The 24,475-nt window shown below is 35.8% G+C and overlaps 1 protein-coding gene across 4 annotated transcripts in view; it reads right to left on the bottom strand.

Annotated features, from left to right (window-relative positions):
* The window catches only part of SREK1 (splicing regulatory glutamic acid and lysine rich protein 1), a 41,174-nt gene that overhangs the window by 4,447 nt on the left and 12,252 nt on the right, over window positions 1–24,475 (bottom strand). For 2 of the 4 annotated variants that reach the window (XM_088023330.1, XM_028123856.2), the window contains exons 3-10: window positions 21,369–21,484; window positions 16,226–16,390; window positions 15,906–16,084; window positions 14,589–14,719; window positions 13,599–13,713; window positions 8,781–8,900; window positions 8,047–8,403; window positions 4,510–4,605 (exon numbers count right to left, since the gene is read on the bottom strand). In XM_088023330.1, coding sequence (XP_087879456.1) covers window positions 4,510–4,605; window positions 8,047–8,403; window positions 8,781–8,900; window positions 13,599–13,713; window positions 14,589–14,719; window positions 15,906–16,084; window positions 16,226–16,390; window positions 21,369–21,484 — 1,279 coding nt within the window. Of the gene's footprint in view, window positions 1–4,509; window positions 4,606–8,046; window positions 8,404–8,780; window positions 8,901–13,598; window positions 13,714–14,588; window positions 14,720–15,905; window positions 16,085–16,225; window positions 16,391–21,368; window positions 21,485–21,770; window positions 22,914–24,475 lie in introns of those variants that run through there. The other 2 variants (XM_088023331.1, XM_028123859.2) reach the window with 2 other exon arrangements.

Genomic DNA, 24,475 nt, shown 5'->3' with positions numbered 1-24,475 from the left:
TTATTGCAGAAATACGAAACTCATCCTAAAATGCATATAGAATCTTGAAGGATATCAAATAGCCAAAACAATCTTAAAAAGAACAAAGTTTGAAGGCACAGCATTCCCAATTTCAAAACTTACTTAGGTACAGTACTCAAAAACAGCACAGTATTACATAAAGAAAGAAAATAAACCAGTGGAATAGACCAGAAGACCCAGAAATAAACCCCCATATATATGATTCAAACGATTTCTGACAAGGATGCCATGACCCATTCAATGGGGAAAGGACAATCTTTTCAACAAACTGACACTGGGAAAACGATATCCACACACACAAGAATGAAGTTGGACCATTATCTTATACCATGTTAAAAAGTTAACTCAAAATGGATCAAAAATCTAAATATATATGCTAAAGCCACAAAATTCTTAGAAGAAAACACAGGAGAAAATCTTCATGACATTGCATTTGGCAACGTTTTCTTGGATATGACACCAAAAGCACAGGCATCAAAAGGAAAAAATAGATAAATCTGACTTCATCACAAGTAAGAACTTTTGTGCACCAAAGAGTACTATATCAAGAAAGTAAGAAGCCAACCCACAAAACAAGAGAGATATCTGCAAATCATGTCTCTGGCACGAGATTAATATACAGAATTTAAAGAACTCTTACAAACAACTTAAAATACAAAAATAACCCAATTTGGAAATAGGCAAAAAACTTAAAAAGACGTGTCCCCTAAGATATACAATCAATAAAGCACACAAAAAGATGCTCAATATCACTATTCGTTAGAAAAACGCAAATCAAAACCACAATGAGATACCACTACACACTCAACAGAATGGCTATAATCAGAGGCAGACAATAACAAGTGATGGTGAGCATGTGGAAAAATTGGGAGTTCTAGCACAACGCTAGTGGGAAGGAAGAATGTCAAAGGTGCTTGGGAAAAGTTTGGCAGTTTCTAAAAAGATTAAGAGAGAGGCACCTGGCTGGTTCTGTTGGTGGAGCAGGGGACTCTTGGTCTCAGGGCTGTGAGTTTGAGTAATAGAGATTACTTAGAAAATTAATTAATTAATTAATTAGATTCACTGCTCAGCATACTGATCAAAAAAAAAAGATAGTACCAGAGGACTCAGCAATTACCACTCCTTGGGCACATGCCCCAGAGAAATGAAAACACGTGTCCACACAAAAACCTGTACATGAATGTTCATAAAAGTATTACACATAATACCTAAAAAATGGAAAAATACTAAAAGTTCATTAACTAATGAATAGGTAAATAAAAGATGGTTTTATCCACTCAATAGAAAATATTATTCACACAAGGAATCAGGTACTGATACATGCTACAACATGAACCTTGAAAACATTACATTTAGTCAAAGAAGCCAGATACAAAACACTATGCATACTGCATGAGTTTACACATGAATGTCCGGAACAGGCAAATCCACAGACAGTAAGTTAGACTAGTGGCTTCCAGGAGCAGGGGGGAGTAACTGCTTATGGGTACAGGTTTTCAAATGAAAAAGATGTTCTGGAATTAAGTAGCAGTGATGGTTGACAATACTGTGAACCTAACTAAAGACCACTGAATTGCACGTTTAAGGTGAATTTTATGACATGTGGATTATTTCTCAATTAAAAAAAAAAAACAACCAAGGGACGCCTGGGTGGCTCAGTCGTTAAGCATCTGCCTTCAGCTCAGGTCATGATCCCAGGGTCCTGGGACTGAGGTCCACATTGGGCTCCCTGCTCTGCAGGAAGCCTGCTTCTCCCTCTCCCACTCCCCCTGCTTGTGTTCCCTCTCTTGCTGTCTCTCTGTCAAATAAATAAATAACATCTTTTAAATAAATAAACCAACCAACCCAAGGTGTAGGTGGGGCTAGGTACAGTCACACACAAACACACACACACACACACACACACACAGTATACATAAAGCATGCTCTCTTTTGTGAAGGAAGAAGGAGATATTCTAATCAATGTATCTGCTTAGTTTTGCAAAAAGAAACACAGGAAGGATAAAAACAATTGATCACTTACAGAGGGTGGATGGGGAGCAACGCAGAAGGAATAGGCAAGAAGTGACTTTGTGAACACATCTTTTTATCTGAGTTCCTAACTGTGAAAAGTTTTAACTTTCATGAGTAATAAAAATATATATGCGGCCCACAAGTACAGTATCGTATGCCTTCCATTATTTTCACCTCAAAACAATAACCCACAAGCAAATAAACATGAAACCCCTGCTGAGAAACATGCTCCTCTTTACACTCAGGCAAAGGTTTTTGTAAATTTCTTTTCTATACCTAGAAAACCACATGAAAAACTATGACCAGTCATTAAGGTGGTGGAATGAAAAATAAACACACAGAATGCAATAATCTTCCTTTGCAGCACAAACCCAACCTCCAATGAGAGGATATAATGAAAGAAAAGACCTCATTAACAAGAGCAACAACAACAACAAAATACCTAGGAATAAACTTAGAAGATGCATAAAATCTGTACAAAACAAGCACTGAAACATTCCTAAAGAACACTATGGATGGTTTAAAGAAGTAAAAAAGAGACTGGATAGAAAGACTCATCATCATAAAGCTTTATTAATAAAATCTATTTAATCAATTTCCCCTAAGTTAATTAATAAATTTAATGCAACTGTAATACAAATCATCACCAGATTTTATTTCTAAAACCTGAACAACTGACTCTTATTTTCAAATGGAAAAATAAACAGGCCAGAATGGTCAGAAATGCTCAAAAAACAGCAGTGGAAGTGTGGGAGAGGATCAGCCTTACTAAATGTTAAAAAAATACTACACAATTTCAATAATAAAAAGCATGGAGCATTGGTACACAAATCATCAGTCAAACCAAGCCAGCAGCAGTGAAGGCCCAGAAATAGACCCAAACACAAAAAGAAATATTTAGTACCGGAAAAGGCAATATTAATATAAGAAATCAATGTTAGAAAAATTGAGTTTTTAATAAATGATACTGATCAAAAGAAAAGCATATAGAAAAATAAAATTGGACCCACATGCCATACTGTAACATAAGGATGAACTCCTAATGGATCAAAGATTTTAATGCAGTAAGTAAAACCATAGAAGTATAAGAAGAAACAAGGGGGGCATTCTATTATAATCTTGGAATAGAAAAAACCTAACTTTATATGACTCAAAATCCAGAAGTCATTAAAGAAAAAATTTGAGGGGTGCGTGGCTAGCTCAGTCAGTAGAGCATGTGACCCTCAATCTCAGGGTTTTGAGTTTGAGCTCCACACTGGGTGTAAAGAAAAAAAAAGAAAGAAAAATTCTGGGAAATTATAAAAAAAAAAAAATCAAAATCCTTTGTAAAATCAAGTCTCATAATATTTTCTGAAAAGAAACGACAAAGGAATGATACCTAGTATCAAATCACTAAAGAATAATCTCCCTAAAACAAAGACGCCTGGCTGGCTCAGAAGAGCATGCTACTCCTGATCTCAGGGTCGTTGAGTTCGAGTACCATGCTGGGGGTAGTGTTTACTAAAAAACAAAAAACAAACAAAAACAAAAACAAAAAAACAAACCTTAAAAAAAAAAAAAAATCACTCTAATACAAAAAGAACCCCTGGAAATAAAACAAACAAAAAGCAGAGCCCACCAAAAAAAAAAATGGGCAAAGCATACCAACAACTCACAGAAAAGGAAATACAAATGGCCTTCAAATCTATGAAAAGGTCACCTTCACTCCTAAGAGAAATGCAACTAAAATTACTATATACTGATACCATTTCTCATCTATCAGACAGACAAAAATCCATGACTGCAGTAACATAATATGGTGTAGCTGACAGAAAACACTCTCATACACACTGGCTGAAGTGCAAATTGCTGCCAATCTTTATGGAGGGCAATAAAGAAACATGTCTCAAAATTATAAACACACTCTGACACAACAATACCACTTTTGGAATTTTCCCACACACCTGCACACAACAAAGTTAAGTCCAGAGCTATTCATTACAGTATGGTCTAATTTATAATAGGAAAATTAAGCAAACCCATCCTACTGCGGGCTGGTTAAATAAACCAAGGTAGTGCCACACAATGGAAGTCCATGCAGTTCTAAAAAAAGAATGAAGCGACACTCGCTGATGAATATGTAAAGCTCTCCGGGCAGTTGGGTGACAAAAACCAAGGGCACAACAGTGTGTTTTTTGTGCTACCTTTTGCATAAGAAATATGAAAAGAAACTATAAATTTCGAGCTCGTGTATCTCTACACAAAACTGGAAGGGTATGCAATACAAAAAAGCGAAGTCACTACTTATGGACACAGAGGAGATGAGTGCATAGGTGAAAACCTACCGAGGTATAACTTTTTACACTGTTGGGATTTCTGAAACATGCAAATGTTTAACATATTACTCATTTAAAATATAAAGTTTAAAAATAGATCCAAAAGAAGATTTTTCTTCCCCCGCTCCATCTTTGGATTTAGCACACACTTTCAACCTACCTCCTAGGGGATGGAGATCTAGAAGATTTCCTTTTTATAGTTTTTGATGTTCTTGGTGATCTGGAAGAACTCCTGCTCCTCCTCCTACGCCTTTCCCTGAAAGTCAAAAATATATCATTTAAAAATACAGCAATTTTAATAAAGGGCAATTCAAATACACAAAAGCAAAAAGGTCCTTAATGCTCTCAAGTTAACAGTGGTCTTTCAAAGACCAGTTTAAACTCATGTCCTTTAAGAACATGTTCTATTATCTAATATTAGTGCAGGTCAAATTTTGAACCATAAATTTTACATGAAAATATGTTCTGAGATTTCGTAACAGAAAAGGACGAAGATTCCTTTTCATCCGGTTTATCTGAGTAAGAACTTCCTGAATAGAAAAAATATTAATGGATATTTCAGATTCTCTCAAGTTAAGTATGTTCTTCTCCAGCATCTAAAACATGTTTTGCTTATCCAGATCCTTTGTCCTGTATCTAGCTCCTTGCTGCCCCACTGTGGATTATTTTATAAAAGATTAAGGTGGCTTGCAAAATGTGAACTTTACAAATCCAAGCATTCAGAATGTCTCTAAAAAAGCATTTACATTAATCTATTTTACAGAGAAATTGTTTTACCCTTCAACGTCCTACCATTTTATTGTTCTATTCATTTAAAACCGAGTGCACAAGTTGCTTAGAAGTAAAAGAGTTAAAACCTGGGCCTTAAATATGAGATAAAAAAATAACTACTGAATTAACAGTGTTTAGTATTATTAAAAATTATTTTCTTTAACATGTTAGCAAATGATGCATACTCAAAATTACTTCATTTATAAGCATGGTCAACTGAGAAACAATGAATTTCAAGATGTCCATAACTCAGGGGATGACGCAGGAGGACATACTTACTATGATTAATGTGTCCCATGAACTCACAAGGAGCTCTAATAATTAGTGGCCATATAGGTGAAAGAACCAAATCCCCTAGAATCCAAGTTCTCCATACCACCTCAGTAAGAATATTCTAGGCTAAAGAAGCATTTTGCCTACATTTTTCATTATAAAATAAATATTAGATAATGCTCAGATGTGGTAGATACAGTATATGTTAAGACCAAATTAGCCAAGAACTTTGAAAATACCATCAACTCCAATTTTACCTAAAGCTCTCTCCTCCATTACCCAATTTTATTTCCAAGACACCCCAAAATTATAGTTCCTGACTAATGTGAAAATAGGTGAAGATATTCCATTCAGTCAATGCCATTCTGTAACAGCTCAGCATAAGTACCATCGATACTTATTTCATAGCATGAGAATATCGTTTTAACTTTGTTCAGGAAGCACTATGTACAGGTGGACATCTGATAACTAATAGCTGATGATAATGAGCGCTAAGGCTGGATAGAGAGCAATCTAGAACGTCAATTAGTTGAGAAAGAGGCAGTCAGGGGTAGTATACGGAACTGTAGTTGGTTAGACTTAGATTTAAATTTTAGTTCCATACCTTACCAGCTGCATGACTAAGGTCATATTACTTAATCTGAGTTTCAGTTTTTCCAACTGGAAAATGGAGTTAATAACTCAATTTGATAGTGTTATGAGGATTTAGGATGATACCTATAAAGTACCACGCACAGTCTCTTGCACATACCTGGTGTCAATATTTTCTCCTTTCTCCTCACTAGCTTTATTGCTAGTTACTGTAAACACTCAAAGTTGCTTAAATATCAGAATTTTCTTTAAAAATGTAGATTAGGGGGCACCTGGGTGGTTCAGTCGGTTAAGCATCTGCCTTCGGCTCAGATCACAATCCCAGGGTCTTGGGATTGAGTCCCACATCGAGTTCCCCGCTCAGCGGGGAGTCTGCTTCTCTCTCTCCCTCTACCCTTCCACCCCTGCCTGCTCTCTCTCTCTCAAATAAATAAAATCTTTAAAAAAATAAATAAAATAAAATAAAAATGTAGATTTAGAGGATGATGTTGAAAATAAAAATACCAAGTACTCTATTTTTCTGAGCCATTAAAATGTTTCCTGTTAACTAAACAAATCAGAGCACATGAAAAACAGAAAAATACTAAAAGATGACAAATTTTAACTCTTCACCAAGCTCTTATGAAAGCACAAAACATGCCAAACTTCAGAACCTTTAGAAACTAACATTAGTCAGCATTTCTTCCCGAGGCCCCAGAGGTTAGTTAAGAATGTATTTAGGAATGAATGTAAACATCTGAACTTCCTTAAATGTCAAGCAACTTAAAATGGCCCCCCCAAAAATTAAACATTTCAAAGTCATCCAAAAAGTAAATTCAACTGAATTTAAAAGGAATCAAAACATTGTTTTGTGTTATGAAGGGCAATAACTAAATGATCACATAAACACAAAGGAAGGTGTGACAGACAATAAAATCACTGTGCAGTAAAGGAACAGGCTTGCAAGGCTTGACTGATGTCCACAGCAATGAGACTAACTTAATTCTTCAGTTTCCGGTTCAGTGTGCTGAAATATGGTAGTGATCTGTTTATTTTAAGCCCCAGTTAAACATACACTGTTGTTTTCAACTTTATGCTTCTGCAGCAGTTTCTTAAAACAGGTACCAAGTACTGATTAGAGAATTCTCAAACTTAATCTCTTAGAAAGAAGAGAAAGAGCTACCATATTTCTAATATGGAAGTGTGGAGCAGATGGAAAACTTCCCGAAAGCTATGGTATTATCATACTTTGAAACCATGATAATAATAGTCTTCTCACAGACTTACTGTGAGGAATAAGATTAGTCATGAAAAACCGTGCAGAGACAAAACCTGGCATTTGGTAAAACATTCAATAAACGCCTGCAATTATCTTGTAGTACCTAACCAAAGACTGGTATTAAGAACAAGCTATTGGGGCGCCTGGGTGGCTCAGTCAGTTAAGCGTCTGCCTTCGGCTCAGGTCATGATCCCAGGCCCAGGGTCCTGGGATCAAGCCCCACATCGGGCTCCCTGCTCGGCGGGAAGCCTGCTTCTCCCTCTCCCACTCCCCCTGCTTGTGTTCCCTCTCTCGCTGTGTCTCTGTCAAATAAATAAAATCTTAAACAAAAATTGACAGATCAAGGAAAATCAAAATTTAAATGTCATGCACTCAACAAATAGAGCAGTAAAAATCACTTAAATGAAATTTTAATAAACATTCTGCATATTAAAATTTACCAAGAGGTCAATTCTTCCATTTAAAAAAAAAAAAAAGAAGAAGAAAAAAAGAAAAACTTGTCCTTGCCCTCTCATCCTCCAAGAAAATAAGCAGCAGCAGCCACTGCCGGCACCAGGAATTACAAAGGATAGTTAAAAGTTTTCAAATAACTTTGCCCACTTATCATCTCTTCCCCTTCACAGGTTCAATACTGCGGCGAGCACTCTACTAGAGAAATGTTTCTTCTGCAATCAGAGCGCAATGATCCGGTTATTACTGTATTGTTTCCACCTACGTAGCATCATCTCTTCCCTCTTGGTTAAAATTTACATTTTCATTTGTCATCAGCAAACCCCCTGGTAGAAATTTTAAGCATTATCAAACCTGCTGGAACTACGAGATCTTCTTGACGCATTGTAACTCCGGGGCGGTGTTCTGGATTTTTTATCCTTCCTTCTTTTCTCCTCTATCTCTCTCGATCTGTCCTTGTCCTGTTCCTTCTCCTTGTCTCGCTCCTTGTCATGTTCTTTTTCCCGCTCTCGCTCTCTGTCCTTTTCCTTGTCTTTTTCCCGGTCCTTTTCCCGTTCTTTATCCCGGTCTTTCTCTTTGTTTTTACCCCGTTCCTTTTCTTTTTCACGTTCTTTCTCCCTGTCTCTCTCTTTTTCCCTTTCCTTTTCTCTATCTTTTTCTTTCACTTTTTCCTTTTCCTTGATCTTTTCTCGGGTGTCTTTTCTCTTGTCCCTTTAAAAACAAAAATAAATAAATAAATTCACAACTAAAATTATTCTACTCCCCAAAAAGGACCTCCCTCTCGTTCCTCAACAATTATCAACCCAAAACAATTTATACCAGTTTATAATACATTACATGATAATCTCTATGTAACCCAGGTGTACATGAAGCTGTTAGATAAACAGTTACCCGGTTTAATTATGTATTTGAGAAACCTCATGAGTCATTCTAATCATCATCAGATTCAAATCAATGGCAATCAATATTAATCACTACTAAAACAATCAGAAAAAAGTTTACTGTCTCTCATTAAAAACCTAAACCATAGTAATTTTTTAATAAGTGAAGCTACGAGAAAAATTACCACTAATTTCCCCAAAACTCACCGTGAACGCGAACGACTCCTTGACTTCCGCCTCTCCCTTGATTTAGAGCGTTTTTTATGTGGGCTCTTAGATCTACGTCTGTCTTTTTGTCTTGAACGTGATCTATTATGGGATCTACTCCTAAAGAAAAACAAGTTGTTAGAATGTCAAAACTTACTCTTAAAATTTCAATTTTTAAAAATGTAAGATGTCTTTCAAGTGAGAAAAATTTAAAACCTATTCCAACAGTACTTTTCAATATTTTGGAATTCTCTATTACATAACGCCTCAGATTATTTGCAGTAATTTATTTATTGGCAACTTTACCAAACAGTTCATTTTCAGAACACAAAGAGAAGAAATTATTTTCTATGTCAGACTGAAGCTATTATTTTCAAGTGTGGCTTTCTTGTCTAATTATTATATGCCTGTTACTATATGAGTTCTCCCACAGAACAAGTTTGTATACCATAAATTAAATTTAACTCTTGACTTGCATGTAATTGCTTGTGGTTATACTTTCACAGGAAATAGTGGTTTTCTGGCTCAAGAGTTTCTCTAACTGGCTGTGTGATGTCTGTCATAACATATATTAAGAATGTATAAGGAAGCAGAGTACTAATTACGCTGCTAGTGTGACAAGAAAATAAACATTACTCATGAGTTGAAGCTATAGATAATTAAATGTTGGATTTGCAAGACCTCTTGATTTTATAACTATATAAACATAGCTATTAAAAGAAACTTTTTAAAGATTTTATATATTTGAGAGTGTGAGCATGATCAGGGGGAGGGAAGGGCAGAGGAGAAGGAGGAGACTCCCTGCTGAGCAGGGAGCTCAACACGGGGCTGGATCCCAGAACTCTGGAATCATGACCTGAGTCAAAGGCAGACGCTTAACCGACTGAGCCACCCAGGTGCCCCCTAAAAGAAACCTTTATTACTGGAATTCTTGCGGGAAAAATAACGATTACTCCAATTCTGAAATTCTCTAGGCTCCTTATTCCCACTGAAATAATGCTTATATAATGTGATTTTTATCCTAGTAACTATTTATTAAAATATAACAAAACTGAATGCACACAAATAACAAAATGAGAGACTCACCAGCTCTGGAGTGAAACAATCTGGCTCTGACACTCAGCTCTGCTACATACTAGCTTTGAGAACTCTGGTTACTCACTTACCCTAAGCCTAGTTTCTTCATCTACAAAGTTGGAGAATCATACCTACATCACCTAGGCCTGTAATGAGGACTAAATCAGATGACACATGAAAGACTGCCTAGCAGTCTCGGGCACAGAGTAAATGTTCAAAATAATTCTTAACTCTCAAGATCATCAGCATTAACAATTAACATAAATGAAAACTTTAAGTTACAGCTTTATTTATTCCAAGGAGATCAAATGAACTTCCACAAGTATGCTTTATATAATTAAAATTCATCTTGATAGTCATGTTTTCATGAGTTAAGTTAAAACAAAGATCTATAAAAGAAATACATACAGTTAAATTCTTGTGGTATGCTAAGCCAGAAAAATCTTGAGACAATTTTCAATTAATAATGAAATCCTGTTTTTTTAAATACACTTTTCAGTTAGTTAAAATGTTTCCCAACAGCTAATTTTCAACTGAACCACTCATCTATTTTATGGCTTTAAAAATTATACATTTATCTTCATACCCTATTTTCAATACAAGAAGATAAGCCACAGTTTGTTGAAATCTTTATTACTAATAACCCAAGAGACAATTGGGCAAGTGGTAGGTAAAAGCAAAACCGCAAAACTTAAGACATTTTAAATCCATTTACAGACATCCACATAAGGGGAATGTTTTATAAGGCCTTTGCTTCTACGCACTTAATAGGAAGTCTTTACATTTCTGTTCTAGTTAACCTTGCTAAAAATATACATAGTAATTTTGTTTTCCTCAAACACTGCTTTCCAACCTTAATTAAACAAAGAAACACCTTTTAAAAAAGTAAGTGTAGCTTTAGGAAGTAAGAATTAATTTTAAAAACACTGATAACTTGGCTTCCCACCTTACCCCTACAGGTCCTCAGAGTTTGGAAGTCCCAAGTGTAATTACTGTATTTTAATTCTGACATTAAATATTTTCATGTCCCTATTTCACCCACTAGTCACCTCCAAACAAGTGTTCTGATTAGGAATACTAAAAGCTTCAAGTTAAGAGCAAATCTAATCCAACCAAAGAGAAAGACTTGAGTTATCATTAGGAGATCTCAATTCAGCATAATGTGCAAAATCACATTTATAAATTAAACTGTACATACAGGGCAACTTACCATCATGTCTCATCAAAGTTCAACTCTAAGTCTGCTTAATTAAAATATTATAAAATGTCTTATAGTTCCCATGCTGGTCTGTCAAGGTTACTTAGCTTTAAAATATAATAATTACAGTACTACCCACCTTTTCTAACACTGTCCTTTGAAAAAAACACATATAAAATTTTGAACAAAGTCAAAATACATCTCCCTGGTCCTAGCCAAGATCACAGTGACAAGAAACCCCTTCCTGCCTCCTACTATACAAGGGGAAGGAACAAGGAAAGGATAGGGGCTGGAGGGAGGTTCCAGAAGCATCTGAGAATGCTGAGAAAGTAGAATAGGATGGGCCTTCAAGAGCGAAGGCTCCTGCAACTCATACTCCTGCTAATAAGTCTAATGGGGCAGAGCCAGAGCTGAGGGTATCAAATCCCACTAGCAGGGGAAGCCAAGAAATGCCTGCCATCCCCCTCCCCTACCAGGGAAGATCCTTCCATACCAAGATTTTTAAGTCAAATGTTTTCAGTTAAGGGACTTTTTTTTTTTCCCCTTAAAAAGAACCTTTCTTCTTTTGTATTTCTTTATGAACTCACTAAAGGCTATATGTGTTTCTGTACATGTATAAAAATAGTATAAATAAAGTATAGTAAATAGTATAAATTTACACACTACATAAATATGACAGTGTTACAAGACAGGTAGGTATGCCAAAAGCAAGTAATTTCCAATGCTACATAGTTAGACAAACCTACAGGAAAACATTCTCATGAATTAAGAACAGTAATTAACAAATTTCATTTTAGACTGAAAAACCCTTCCCCTACTAGCCCCTAGAAGGGGAAAATATCCAAATATACCTAAAATGATAAAAGCAAGCACCTTAAAGCAGAGAGTTAAATAAATCTGCTCCAACAGATAAATCTTCACAGAGATTATCAAGGAAACAATGATGTTAATCAAGTTTTGCTTTTTTCCAGCCTTATAAAACCACTAAGATAGGATATTTGGAGCACGGCTCTTGTAATCAACACAAAATGAAATTCGGGTCATTGGTCTTTTTCCTCCTCAGAAAAGAAGTAATTACTCTTGAGCTCAATTTTATATTTCCTTTATCTCCTTTACGTTCACCACATCCTGTCAACCTGTAGAAATGTCCACAATCTAGTGCCACTGCTTCTATACCACTTTCCTTCTCCAGCACTGGCTTCTGTTGCTCTAACGTATGCCTTGTACATGCAACAACTTCCTTCCCTTGGACCTGAACTTGCCTTACTGGAAGCCCTTGAAGGGAGACAGTAAAACTAAATCACAAAAGAGACCTTACAAACGAAGAATAATGTAAAAGTATACACCTTGATATCACAGAAAAACAGACTAAACTGAGCCTGCTGATGAGGTTCAACATACAGCACACCGGTTCCCTTTTCCCCTCCTCTCAAACCTTCCTCCTTCTCCAATACCACCACACACACCGTGCACACACACGCACACACACTTTTCTCTACATCTTCTCTTTAGACCTACGTGTGTACATATTAACACGCAATTGGGACCCACCATATACATTCTCACATTTCAGTAACACCTCCCACATCTTAAAGAAGACAAAATTTTTCACTTTAAACACGATTCTTAGGGCACTTCCAAATCAAAATGCTGTTGCAAGTTCACATTTCGAGGTCCACTTCAGACTAAGTACAACACAACAGATTTTTTATTTATCATTATTTTTTAGATTTTATTTATTTGACACAGAGAGAGCATAAGCAGGGGGAGTGGGAGAGGGAGAAGCAGGCTCCCCACCTGAGCAGGGAGCCCAATGTGGGGCTCGATCCCAGGACCCTGAGCCGAACGCAGACACACTTAACCCGCTGAGCCACCCAGGCGCCCCCATTTTTTTTTTTTTTAAATTAAAATGACAGAACTATGTTCCAAAGTAAGATAAACAGAACAGAAACAGAGCTTAAGCATAATACAATAGCTGGAACTAAAGCTACAAAGTTTCTGCTGTGTTTCAGGTCCCAAAGTGGGTGCAGGAAGCTCTTATTATCAAGAATACCAAAGATTTAAAGCACCTCATTTGACTCATGGAACTAGAGATAGGTAGGTACTGGAATCCAAGATATGAGGTGCTACTCCCCCAAGCCTTGAGTAGCCGGGGTGCAGGGGGGAGGCACAGAGAGCCACAACAATAGTTCAGCATGACCATACATATATATTCCCTTTTCTCAAGAAAAAGAATGAAAAGTTTCTGCCAGTCCTCTATAAAGAATAGTTTATTCTTAGAAAAATCAGGAATAGAGCACCTAAAGATAGAAAACCAACTTCTGAAACAGAAAATTGAGATAATAAAAATTATGTATCAATTAGATAAAATTTCATTCTTAACTACACTATTATAATTAAAGCAACATTTAATGATAAGCATAATTCCGGGTGAGCTCCACTGAAATTTCTAAATTCTGATACATAAACAAAAACTCAGAAAATCTTAACTATTTTAAATACCAGACCAAAAAAATTTTAAATATGATAGCAGAAATTCTCACCTGTGTTTTGACTGTGATCTTTTTCGTCTAGAATGGGATTTTGAGCTAGACCTGGATTTTGAACGAGTGTGGGAACGAGATCGACCGCCTTTTCTTTCATTGCTCTTTCCAGACTCTGGGAGGAAAAAACCACTTTGCAGTGTAAGCTCAGAACAATTAAAGATCCCAGTTAATAATCAGGCACAAGTGGAATGTACCACATATAGTGCAAGGGGCCTACTCTCTGTACATCCTCCTCCTGTGCAATTATCCTTCAGAAACATCCAAGAAAGTCATTGCATAAACTCGTTGAGTGCAGCCACCCTGCAGCAGTACATATAAACCAGATGATTATAAACAGCTGTTCGTAATATTTTGTTGCTGCCATAATGTACGATTATAACATGTCTGTAATTCCTATGACAGTGATTTTAAATCTTCTCTCCATTTATTTTGCTAGCAGTGAAGCTTAAATTCTGAGTGCTAATGTAGAAAATTTGCTCAACTGTAAACCACCTAGACATTTTTAGATTGGATTTTTAACTTTCCATAAGCAACATAAAAGTCTGAATAGGTGTTCCTTTACCTTGCTAAAACAGTCTGTATTTTGCCAATCATGGGCTCTCTTTCCTATTTTTAAAATGAGAACTGTGAAGGAAAGTGAACCTGCTTGATTATAACCTTTTGATTATATTAATTCTTACTTTTAGCCTCACAGTAACATTTATACTTTGCTTTAAGCCAATCACTTGTGAGCACTGACTCTGCTACAAAAACATACAGATCTGATTAGCTCAAGCTAATGTGCAATTCAGTATCACAGGAAAACACAACATTTGTGCTAACCAGTTCTTTGACCTTTGACACTAGTAAGTCACTTACTCTTTCTCGAGTTTCAGTCTTCTTGTTTGTAACATGGAGGGACTAAACAAGATAATTTCTAAAATTCCTTCCAGTTCTATGGTTCTATGATCTTAAACTGCAACCTATGTAACAACACTGTGGCCTTACCTGGTTCAATGGCTGCTGAGATAAAGGACTGAGCCTCTCGTACTCGCTTCATTACTTCTTCTAACTCCTTAGCTGCAGCCTGAGGTGTCATCTCAGGGGGTTTTACTATTGCATTGTTGGAGTGATTAATTCTAAATTAAAAATATTAGCATATCACAAATACACACCATATTTTACAAAACATGAAACAAATGTTTATGATACACATATTTATAAATCTGAGGACATCTCGAAAGCACATTAAGAATGATACAGCTAAATACAGAATAATCAAAACCATGATTAATCTCATTATCACTCATCTTTATCTCTTGCTAACAGAGCCAAAAGCAAGGAAAAAAGAAAGAAAAAGTGAACTCTAGCTGACTCCTTAACAACTTGAATATACCAGGACAATTGCTTTTCCACACAACTTAGAATTATAATAAATTACATGCTGACACCAATATTAAAATGCATCATTTCTCATCTTGGATCATAAGATTTTGTCGGTATCTCTGCACGCTGGGAGGATGCAGGAGAGGCTATATATGTGCACAATTTCAATCAACCTTGGACCATGGGTGAGTCAGATACAGTTTTGAATGTGGGAGGCACCTGATAAAACTCTTCCCTACTAGGTCAAAAGGGGTTTCTCTGATGCACATAAATGAATCTGGCGAGTCTCACTTCACCCCCTTCACACTGAGAAAACAAGCATTCACTAAAAAGATACTTTATCCTTTCACAGCTGAATCCTGATCAAGCTGTATAACTAAGGCAACTACCTATGAAATTTAGATAAAACTGCTGCCTCAATAATCTGCAAGAAATAGAATTTCTGGTCTTGAGAATGTAAAGTCTATACCAATTTTTCATTTTGCAAACAAGGATATGAGAAAGTATTAAAACTCAAATGACTGATTTAAAACACTTCTGGGTACTTATTATTTTCCTCCTGGGATTTTGGATTTATCAAAATTCTTATTACAGTATTATTCTAAGTTCATCTCATATGTTCAATTATCCATTAGTCTAGTCATAATGCAAACCCAATCTGCTTTATTAGAGCTTATGGGAAAAAAACCTATAATCATTATATAGAGTATATAAATAATGTTAATATCAAATTCAATCTTATGAAATAGAAAATGTTTTCAAATACAACTTTAAAGGCTAAAATGGTAACTCATGTATTTCATTTATACTTAACACAAAGTCTTCCTTTCCACAAATTGCCAATTACTATTAAAAAGAAAAAAAAAAGCCTTAATTACATCAGAAATACTTTAAAGTTTTTCCATTATCATTAAAATTTCTTTGTTTAGGGTTTCTTACTTCAGTGGCCTGTCTCCAAACATAACTCCATTAAAAGCAAGGGCCCTTGGTACAGAATTTTGGTCTGCAAATTCCACAAAAGCAAACCGAGTTGGCTGAGTCTCATCACCTGCCATCCGCACAAACTTCACTTCTCCAACTTGTTTAAAAAATTCAAGTAGTTGATCAGCTGTCGTTGTCTGAAGAAACAAAGTCACACTTTAATAAAGTAATTCTTTTTAAAAAATTAGGTAAATATTACTTTATCAATCGATATGACTTTGAAGAAGGGGGAAAGAGTAAGAGGTCCTACCAACTCAGTTTTTTCTTAAATTAGTTACCTGGGAATTCAAATTGCCAACATAGACTGTTCTCCTAATTTCATCAATTTTGGAAGGATCCACATTTCCCATAAGTGGTGGCTGTGGTATTTCTCCAAGTGTTGCGATGTTGGGGTCTAGTGCTGCTGCTGGTATGGCTCCCAAACTGCTAAGGGAAACACCCAACTATATATTAAAAAAAAAGAAAGAAAGAAAGAAAGAACACATATTTTCTGTTAGTATCAAAGATTACAGTTCTTTAACCTTAAAAAGAAAATGATCAACTCAACAAGAATGGAAGGTGACTAGGGAGTCCCAACTTTAAGCAATGTATATGTCTGAATTATTGAGAAGGAGGTCACAGTAGTTCTGTGTGTAATTAGAAATACAACATAATTCTTAACTATCTGGGTATTTTAACTACTTTCAAACTTGAAACTAAAAATAAACAGTCAATTCTCAGCAGTTATTCACAACAGTTATGTCCTATAAAGTTGCTATATGAGTATTATGCCAATTTCACAGATAAAGAAGACCTACAGAAATTAAATAATTTTCCCAAAGCTACTCAGCTACCAAGTGGTAAAAGCAAGGTACTACTATGCACAGACCAGAACTGAAACAGGGATAAAGTTTACCTAAGAAAAGAAACCTGAAAAGCTGAACTTACATATACTTTGATGGGAAAAGGACAAAACCTTTGAATGATCTTTTATAACATTACGAAATTCAGTTTTTAGTTCAAGCGTTAAAGAATATGTTTTTAATGTGAACTTAAACTAGGAAAGATAGAATATCTCAAAATTTGAAAATAGAAGACTTTGCAGAACTAATGAGAAGACATTTCAAGGGGAAAACAGCTACAACTCAGGGTTGTGAGATGAGACCTGCATCAGGCTATGCGCTGGACATGGAGCCTGCTTAACATTCTCTCTCTACCCCTCCCAACCCCTCCCTCTCTCTCTCTCCCCCGCTCCAAAAAAAGAAAGAAAATTTTGAGCACTGACTATACAACGTTACGAAACTAAGATTAAACAAACACTATGTAAAAATACTTCCAAAAGGTAAAAGTTGATGAAACAAGTATCAATTACAGGTGTCATAACGGCCTGTGTATGATCTTTTTAAAATGTCAAATTAGGGGCGCCTGGATGGCTCAGTCGTTAAGCCTCTGCCTTCAGTTCAGGTCACGATCCCAGGGTCCTGGGATCAAGCCCCACATCGGGCTCCCTGCTCGGTGGGAAGCCTGTTTCTCCCCCTCCCACCCCCCCCTTATAGTGTTCCCTCTCTGTCAAATAAATAAATAAAATCTTTAAATAAATAAATAAATAAAATGTCAAATTATGTCTTACCCTGCTTAAAGTCAATCAATGGCTTCTAATTACCTTTTGAATAAAATTCAAATTCCTTTCCATGGCCCAAAAGCCCTATAATCAGTATGCTGTCTATCCTTCAACTACACTGACTGTCATTCTGTACCTTGAAGACAAAGTTTTTCCCATCTTAGGGCTTTTGCTTGGCGTTCCTTCTGCCAAAAAACTCTTCCTCAGCTTCCGCCAGCCAAATCCTTCAAGCATCAGGTCACCCATCCCCTCCAAGAGGCTTTCCTGACTTTATTTTTTTTTAAGATTTTATTTATTTATTTGACAGAGAGAGACACAGCGAGAGAGGGAACACAAGCAGGGGGAGTGGGAGAGGGAGAAGCAGGCTTCCCGCGGAGCAGGGAGCCTGATGCGGGGCTCGATCCCAGGACTCTGGGATCATGACCTGAGCCGAAGGCAGATGCCTAACGACTGAGCCACCCAGGAGCCCCTCCCTGCCTTTATATAAAGCTTCACTTACTCTCTACCACATCACTTTTCTTCTTCATAGTATTATATAATCTGTGGTACCTTGCTACTAACATCTTGGATTTGTTGCTCAGCATTACCATTTCGAGTTATCATAGAGTTGTATAAAATATCTTAATTCAAAATGGGTGAGTGATCTCTGAATCAAGGCTACCACCCTCTAAGCCTAGTTTTTCTCCATGGTTTGCTTATGCACTGACACTCCTTTTTTCCCCCAACACCTTATCTTCTATGGTATTATAAGGTACACAGATGTTTGAGGGTCATTACATTAAATTTTTTTTTAAAGATTTTTATTTATTTCAGAGAGAGAGAGAGCAAGCAGGGGGAGCAGGAGAGAGGGAGAAGCAGGCTTCCTGCTGAGCAGGGAGCCTGATCCAGGGTTCAATTCCAGGACCTCAAGATCACGACCTACGCCAAAGGCAGATGCTTAACCAACTGAGCCACCCAGATGCCCCCATCAAATTTTTTTACTGTGCAAGATTATATATCTTTAAGTTAAATCACAAATATGACTCTTATTATTTATCAGTTTTGCATGGATTTAAAGCATTGAGCAAGCCTTTCCAGGCACCCCCAGTTGTCAATCCCTTTGACCTGCAAATTTTCTCCACTGGGACATTATATATATACACATACACACACAAACACACACACACTTGGAATGCGCTTTTCCAAACCATCTAATCCATTTAATCTTTAAGTTTCTCAAACTTAAAAATCATTCAGTTCTTTTTTAGAAACTTTTCCCTGTCTCTTCTTTTTACTATACCCTTCTGCTACACCTATGCTATTTAATATGGCAGTCACTAATCCCATACAGCTATCTGAATTTTAATTAAAATTCAGGGACTCATTTCAAGTGCTCAATAGGCACACGTTGCCAGTGGCTACCACACTAGATAGTACAGATACAGACATTTTCTGCACAGCAGAAAGTTCTATTGAATGCAAATGCTCTGTAACAATACAATTACCCTTCTTTTAATTAATCTACTTTCTAGCCCTGGTCTAAGAAATTTAAGTACTTAGTTACCCTTTTGGTCTTCGATGGGTTAAAGATGACCTAGGCTCCTGATCTAACACTTCTGACATAGAAACCATGGCCTCCCTGAAAACGAAATGTTCTAGGCAAAGGATGAGTAAGTACAAAAGCCCTAAAGCAAAAACGTGCTTGGTGTGTCTAAGAAACAACAAAGCCAATACAGCTGAAGTAGAGAAAGCCAGGAAAACAGGTAGGAAAAAGTCAGAGAGGTAAGCAGGAGCCAAGTCACAATGGGCCACCTGTCACATTTTCTAATTCGAATTGTTCTTCATAAATTAAATTTCAAAATAATAGATATCTACAGATGCATTTAAAGAAAAGCATTTCCCCTTAAGGCAAGAAATTAAATAAAAACTTTATGCTGCTGCTCAATAAACCCTAAGAATTGTCAAGATAGCAAAACACTATTTTCTGAAAAAAAGATAGTGATCCAGGAATTAAGGTGTTAAAATATACCAGAATATAACCAAAATAAAATTTTCTAGAACATTTCTAAAAAGTTTAACTCAAACAATCAGATGATGAATTAAAAAGTATTTTCCTGGGATGCCTGGGGGGCTCATTCAGCTCAGGTCATGATCTCAAATGATAAGACGTTGAATTAAAAAGTATTTTCCTGGGATGTCTTGCCTGGGTGGCTCATTCAGCTCAGGTCATTATCTCAGGATCATGAGATGAAGCCCTGTGTCAGGGTTCCTTGCTCAGTGGGGAGTCTGCTTGAGATTCGCTCTCTCCCTCTGCCCCTCCCCCCACTCACACTCTTTCTCTCTCTAAAATAAATAAATACATCTTTAAAATAAAAGGGGGGGTACCTGTGTGGCTCAGTCAGTTAAGCATCCAACTCTTGATTTGGGCTCAGGTCATGATCTTGGGGTTGTGAGATCGAGCCCCATGCCAGGCATCATACTGGGTGCGGGACCTCCTTAAGATTCTCTCTCCCTCTGCCCCTCCTCTTTCTACCCCCCTCTAAATTAATTAATTAAAAAAAAAATCCCCCTCACCAAAAAAAAAAAAAAAAAAATTAATTTCCACCAGCAATCACAATGCAGGTCTCCAGCAGTACAAACTTATGCAAAAAAAGACCTAAAATTTTGCACTCTGTTTTTTAACTTTGGTAAATTAACTACCATCAAAGGGGTACCTGGCTGGCTTAGTGAGTAGAGTCTGAGACCCTTGATCTCCAGGTAAGTTACAGCCCCACAATGGGGGTATAACTTACTTTTAAAAAAGGTGGGGAGAGGGCCTGGTTGGCTCGGTTGGCAGAGCATACAACTCTTGATCTCAGGGTTGTGAGTTCAAGCCCCACACTGAGTGTAGAGACTACTTAAAAATAAAATCTCTAAGGAAAAAAAAGGTATTTTAAAAAATTTACTACTGGGGCGCCTGGGTGGCTCAGTCGTTAACGCGTCTGCCTTTGGCTCAGGTCATGATCCCAGAGTCCTGGGATCAAGTCCCACCTCGGGCTCCCTGCTCAGCGGGAAGCCTGCTTCTCCCTCTCCCACTCCCATTGCTTGTGTTCCCTCTCTCGCTGTGTCTCTCTGTCAAATAAATAAAATCTTAAAAAAAAAAAATTTACTATCATAAAGCTAGTATTAGTTTACTCCCTAATAATCCAATACTACAAAGCTAAGCTACAACTTGCAATTAAGGTGAGTTTTATATTTTGTCTTGTATTCATTTTTGAAGAAAAATGACCCTTCTTTAAGATAAATATGACAAGAGCCCAGTAACAGCAAAATCTTTTTTAACCCCTCTTAGAAATCACAAAGGAGGTATTAAATTCCTATTTAATTGCACATAGTTAATGAAAAAATATCTTTACCATGTTTTTACCTTGCTGTATTTTCTCAGTATCAGACAAATGCTTCTCTGAGATTCTTTTTCCTGTTACAAAGCTGTGGATCATTTTATTTTACTTTAATAGATTTAGTCCTCTTGAACTGGGAAATATAGTTACTAGATTTTCCAATTCCCCATGCGATCTAAAATGCTTAGTTTCGATAAATGATTCTCTAACGAATAATCTATTTTAGTTCTCAAATTTAAATGAATGCCCAATTACTTCAGAAAAAAATTCCAAAAGTCAGTTTAAGTCAGTGATAATGTGGGGAGGGATTAAATAGACATTAAGTAGAAAAATTAAGTAGACATTTTGAATCCTTTTCATTTAAAAAAACGATTCAAAACAGAAATAATTTTCTAAGCTCCTTTTCAAATGATTACACAGTTCAACATAAATCTCTTTCAGAAGAGGGTGTGTAATACTTACTGTAGTCAAGGGATTTGGGGTCGGTATGGGAAGCAAGCCTGCACCAGGCATTAGACTTGTCATGGTTGGAGCAGGAGCCAATAAAGAGAGGGCTTTGGATTCCTCTGGAATTTTACCTGCAGAGGCAAGTTCCAAACATTACGGAAAGCAGAAACACCACACAAACTTTACACTATGATTTTACAATTACCCTTGCACTTAAAAAATAATAATAATAAATGAATCTATCTATCAGATCTGTACAAAGAAATAAATAAGAACTTAAGTCTTTCCTTTTATCCTGCTCTACTAGGAAAAATAAAAGTGAGCAAAACTTCAAAGACTAACAATCTCATTAATGGAATATTATTTTAAAAATTGAATAATGTAGACAATTATTTAACACTTTGAGCTATGGGTCACCTGTACTGGAAACTTAATGTTCATGAACCAAACGATATCAAGCATGGACGCTTTCCCAGGACGGTGTTTTCGCGGTGATCGAAAGTTGTGTTACACATGACAACCGTTCGTGTTGGCTGCATCACTAATAGCACACAGAACATCAGATACAGAAAAGAAGAACATTTTTTAAAGTTTAATCCCCAGAAATGGCAAATAACCAAATTAGTCAAAAAAAAGAAAAAGAAAAAACAAATATGTGCGAATTGAAATTTGTTCCTTAATGAGTGCTCCTGGTTACTAAAACTACCTACTGGTGATGCAAACAGTTTTGATAACCTTCCAATAAATTCCATTCAATATCAAGTAGACAGAAAAAACCAAAAGCCTATTCCATGTAATCAGCTTCAATTTAAAAGGATGCCTACACCCAGCTGGTTAAAAAGACATCTCACCAACCAGGCCAGAGATGCCTAAAAGAATCCAATTCCAAAATATATGCCTTGTGAAACTACTAAAATTTTTGAGAATCACTAACAAAAAAAGTTCCCTTGTCTCAGGAAACTTCTTAAAGTCCTGACTTTTAGAACCAATTTATGTATACTTATCTGAAGAGGGGTAGTTAATGCCTAAATGTCTTGCTTATAAACATCTTAATTGCCTAATAAAAATGACAGTAACACTAAAATAATCTTAGACACTAAAAAGAAAAAAAAATCCTTACAACTAAAAAATGAAAAATTTACTCTAAAGTTCACCAATTTGCCATATTTAATTACTAGACTCTAATCAATTAATTTTGATATGAACTGCAACTTTCACACATTTTCCCTTTGTGTCCTCTCTTTCTCACTGACACCGCTAAAATTATCTCTTAGAAAGCTGACTACATATATCTATTTTAGAAGAACTACTTATAGTTATTATGTAGTTGGCTATATATTTCCATTATGGAGTCCTCAAAAATAATTTAAAACACAGTGTACAAAGTCACACTAAATTGGAAATAGCATATGGAGTTAAGTTTTCAAAAGCACCATGATGGATTTTAGAAGTAAAAATTCTACTTAAAACAACCAGATGTGGAGGGATAAATCTCTAAACAATATTATCTGAATATACCTCTAAACATGGATGGAATTCAAGACAGCTTTTAAATTTTGCTTTAAATAATGGTTACACCTTATTTATAGGAACAGAAAAATTACATTTGATTAGCTTTAACAAATGTCTACTTTTTCCTAAATTCTGCAACATCTAAGTCTACATTAATTTACTAATTTCAAAAACAGTTATTTTATTATTTCAGTGTAAATTCTGCACAAGCACAGATTTTTTAACATGCATAAATAAAAGGTAGGTAGGCCTTACTGAAGACATCAAATAACAGTAATTTATTTTATATTTATTAGTTACTGGTATTGATACAAGTTTCTATATACCCACCTATATATACTAAGCTATTTAAATTGCTACCAGACCCATTTTAACTGTTATAAATAGGTATTATTTTTAGTGCTTATAAAACCTGAACACATCTTGATAAATTCAACTGAGGTCCTGTAGCATAAATCTTATGCTTTGTCACCCTAATTTATGTACCCAAAAAACAAATTGTTTCAATTTATTAATGTCCCCAATTTAAGATTACCAGTCAATTAAGTAAGCAAAACTGCCCATAAAAGACAGTGTAGAAAGACTACACAAAATAAAAAGTATTCAACACAGGCCAAAAGATGAATAATTAATATCATACTTTCACTTTTGGCTTAAAAAAAGTATCAATCGGTTATCTGACTCTCACTACCTCTCATAATAGTAATAAGCTATTATAAATATTAAGTCTAACTATAAGCCCATTTTTTATTTTAATTACCATTAAAGATATCTTAAGAAAAAAGTTCCATTGCTTAACTCCCAAGATAGAATTCTATCAAATTTATCCTCCAAATACTACCAGAGTATATACAAAAATATAAAACAAACAAGCATTTAGCATTTTTCCCAAACTATACTCAAAGACAACTGAGAAGAAAAACATCTCTCAGAGTATTAAAATTAATAGTCCTAATCTCAGAATCCATTTAGAAGCTAGTAACACCTGAAATTTTTTCAAAAAATTCAAGCAGAGAAAGACACATGCCAAGTAAGTTTTCAAAGTCTGTCAAATATCCATTCCCCACACAGGCAAGTAAAAGTCTTTGTAAGTCAAGGAAGTAAGTTCTTTCTGTAGTAAATAACTCAAAAAAGTGAATGTCTCTGCTTGTCCTCTACCCTAGATTATTCTAAGAAATTTACTTATTTTCCTTGAGGATTTTGTATGCCTACAATTCTGGGGGGGAGGGGGAAGGATGAAAATTAGAAGCTGTTAACTGGTTTTTATGAAAGATGTAGATTTGGGAGAAAAATCTGAAATGCTGCAATGAGGTCAGGAAATGTTCCTAAGAATTCTATCAGTGTTTTAGTGTTTCAAGAACAAAATGTACTATGCAGTCTATAAACACCAATTAAGACTCACACTGAGCTTCACAACACTGTATCCTAGTTTACTATGAAAATTTATTTCACTCTAAGATTGAGCTCTGCTAATCATCTCCCAATATAATCTGCAAAGCAATGTTATGAACCCTTAATGGAATACCATTTACAAAGAACTGGAAAACCAGCTCACAAGTTAAAGTGAAAGAGATTTAACAAAACAAAAACAAAAACAAAAACAAAAAAAA

The sequence above is a fragment of the Eumetopias jubatus genome, unplaced genomic scaffold, assembly GCF_037043125.1.
Source record: "Eumetopias jubatus isolate StellerSeaLion01/CBP00866 unplaced genomic scaffold, mEumJub1_p1.0 scaffold_5, whole genome shotgun sequence".
Taxonomy (NCBI): Eukaryota; Metazoa; Chordata; class Mammalia; order Carnivora; family Otariidae; genus Eumetopias; species Eumetopias jubatus.
Note: the sequence above shows the minus strand (reverse complement) of the source record. Positions and strands in the feature narration are given on the sequence as shown.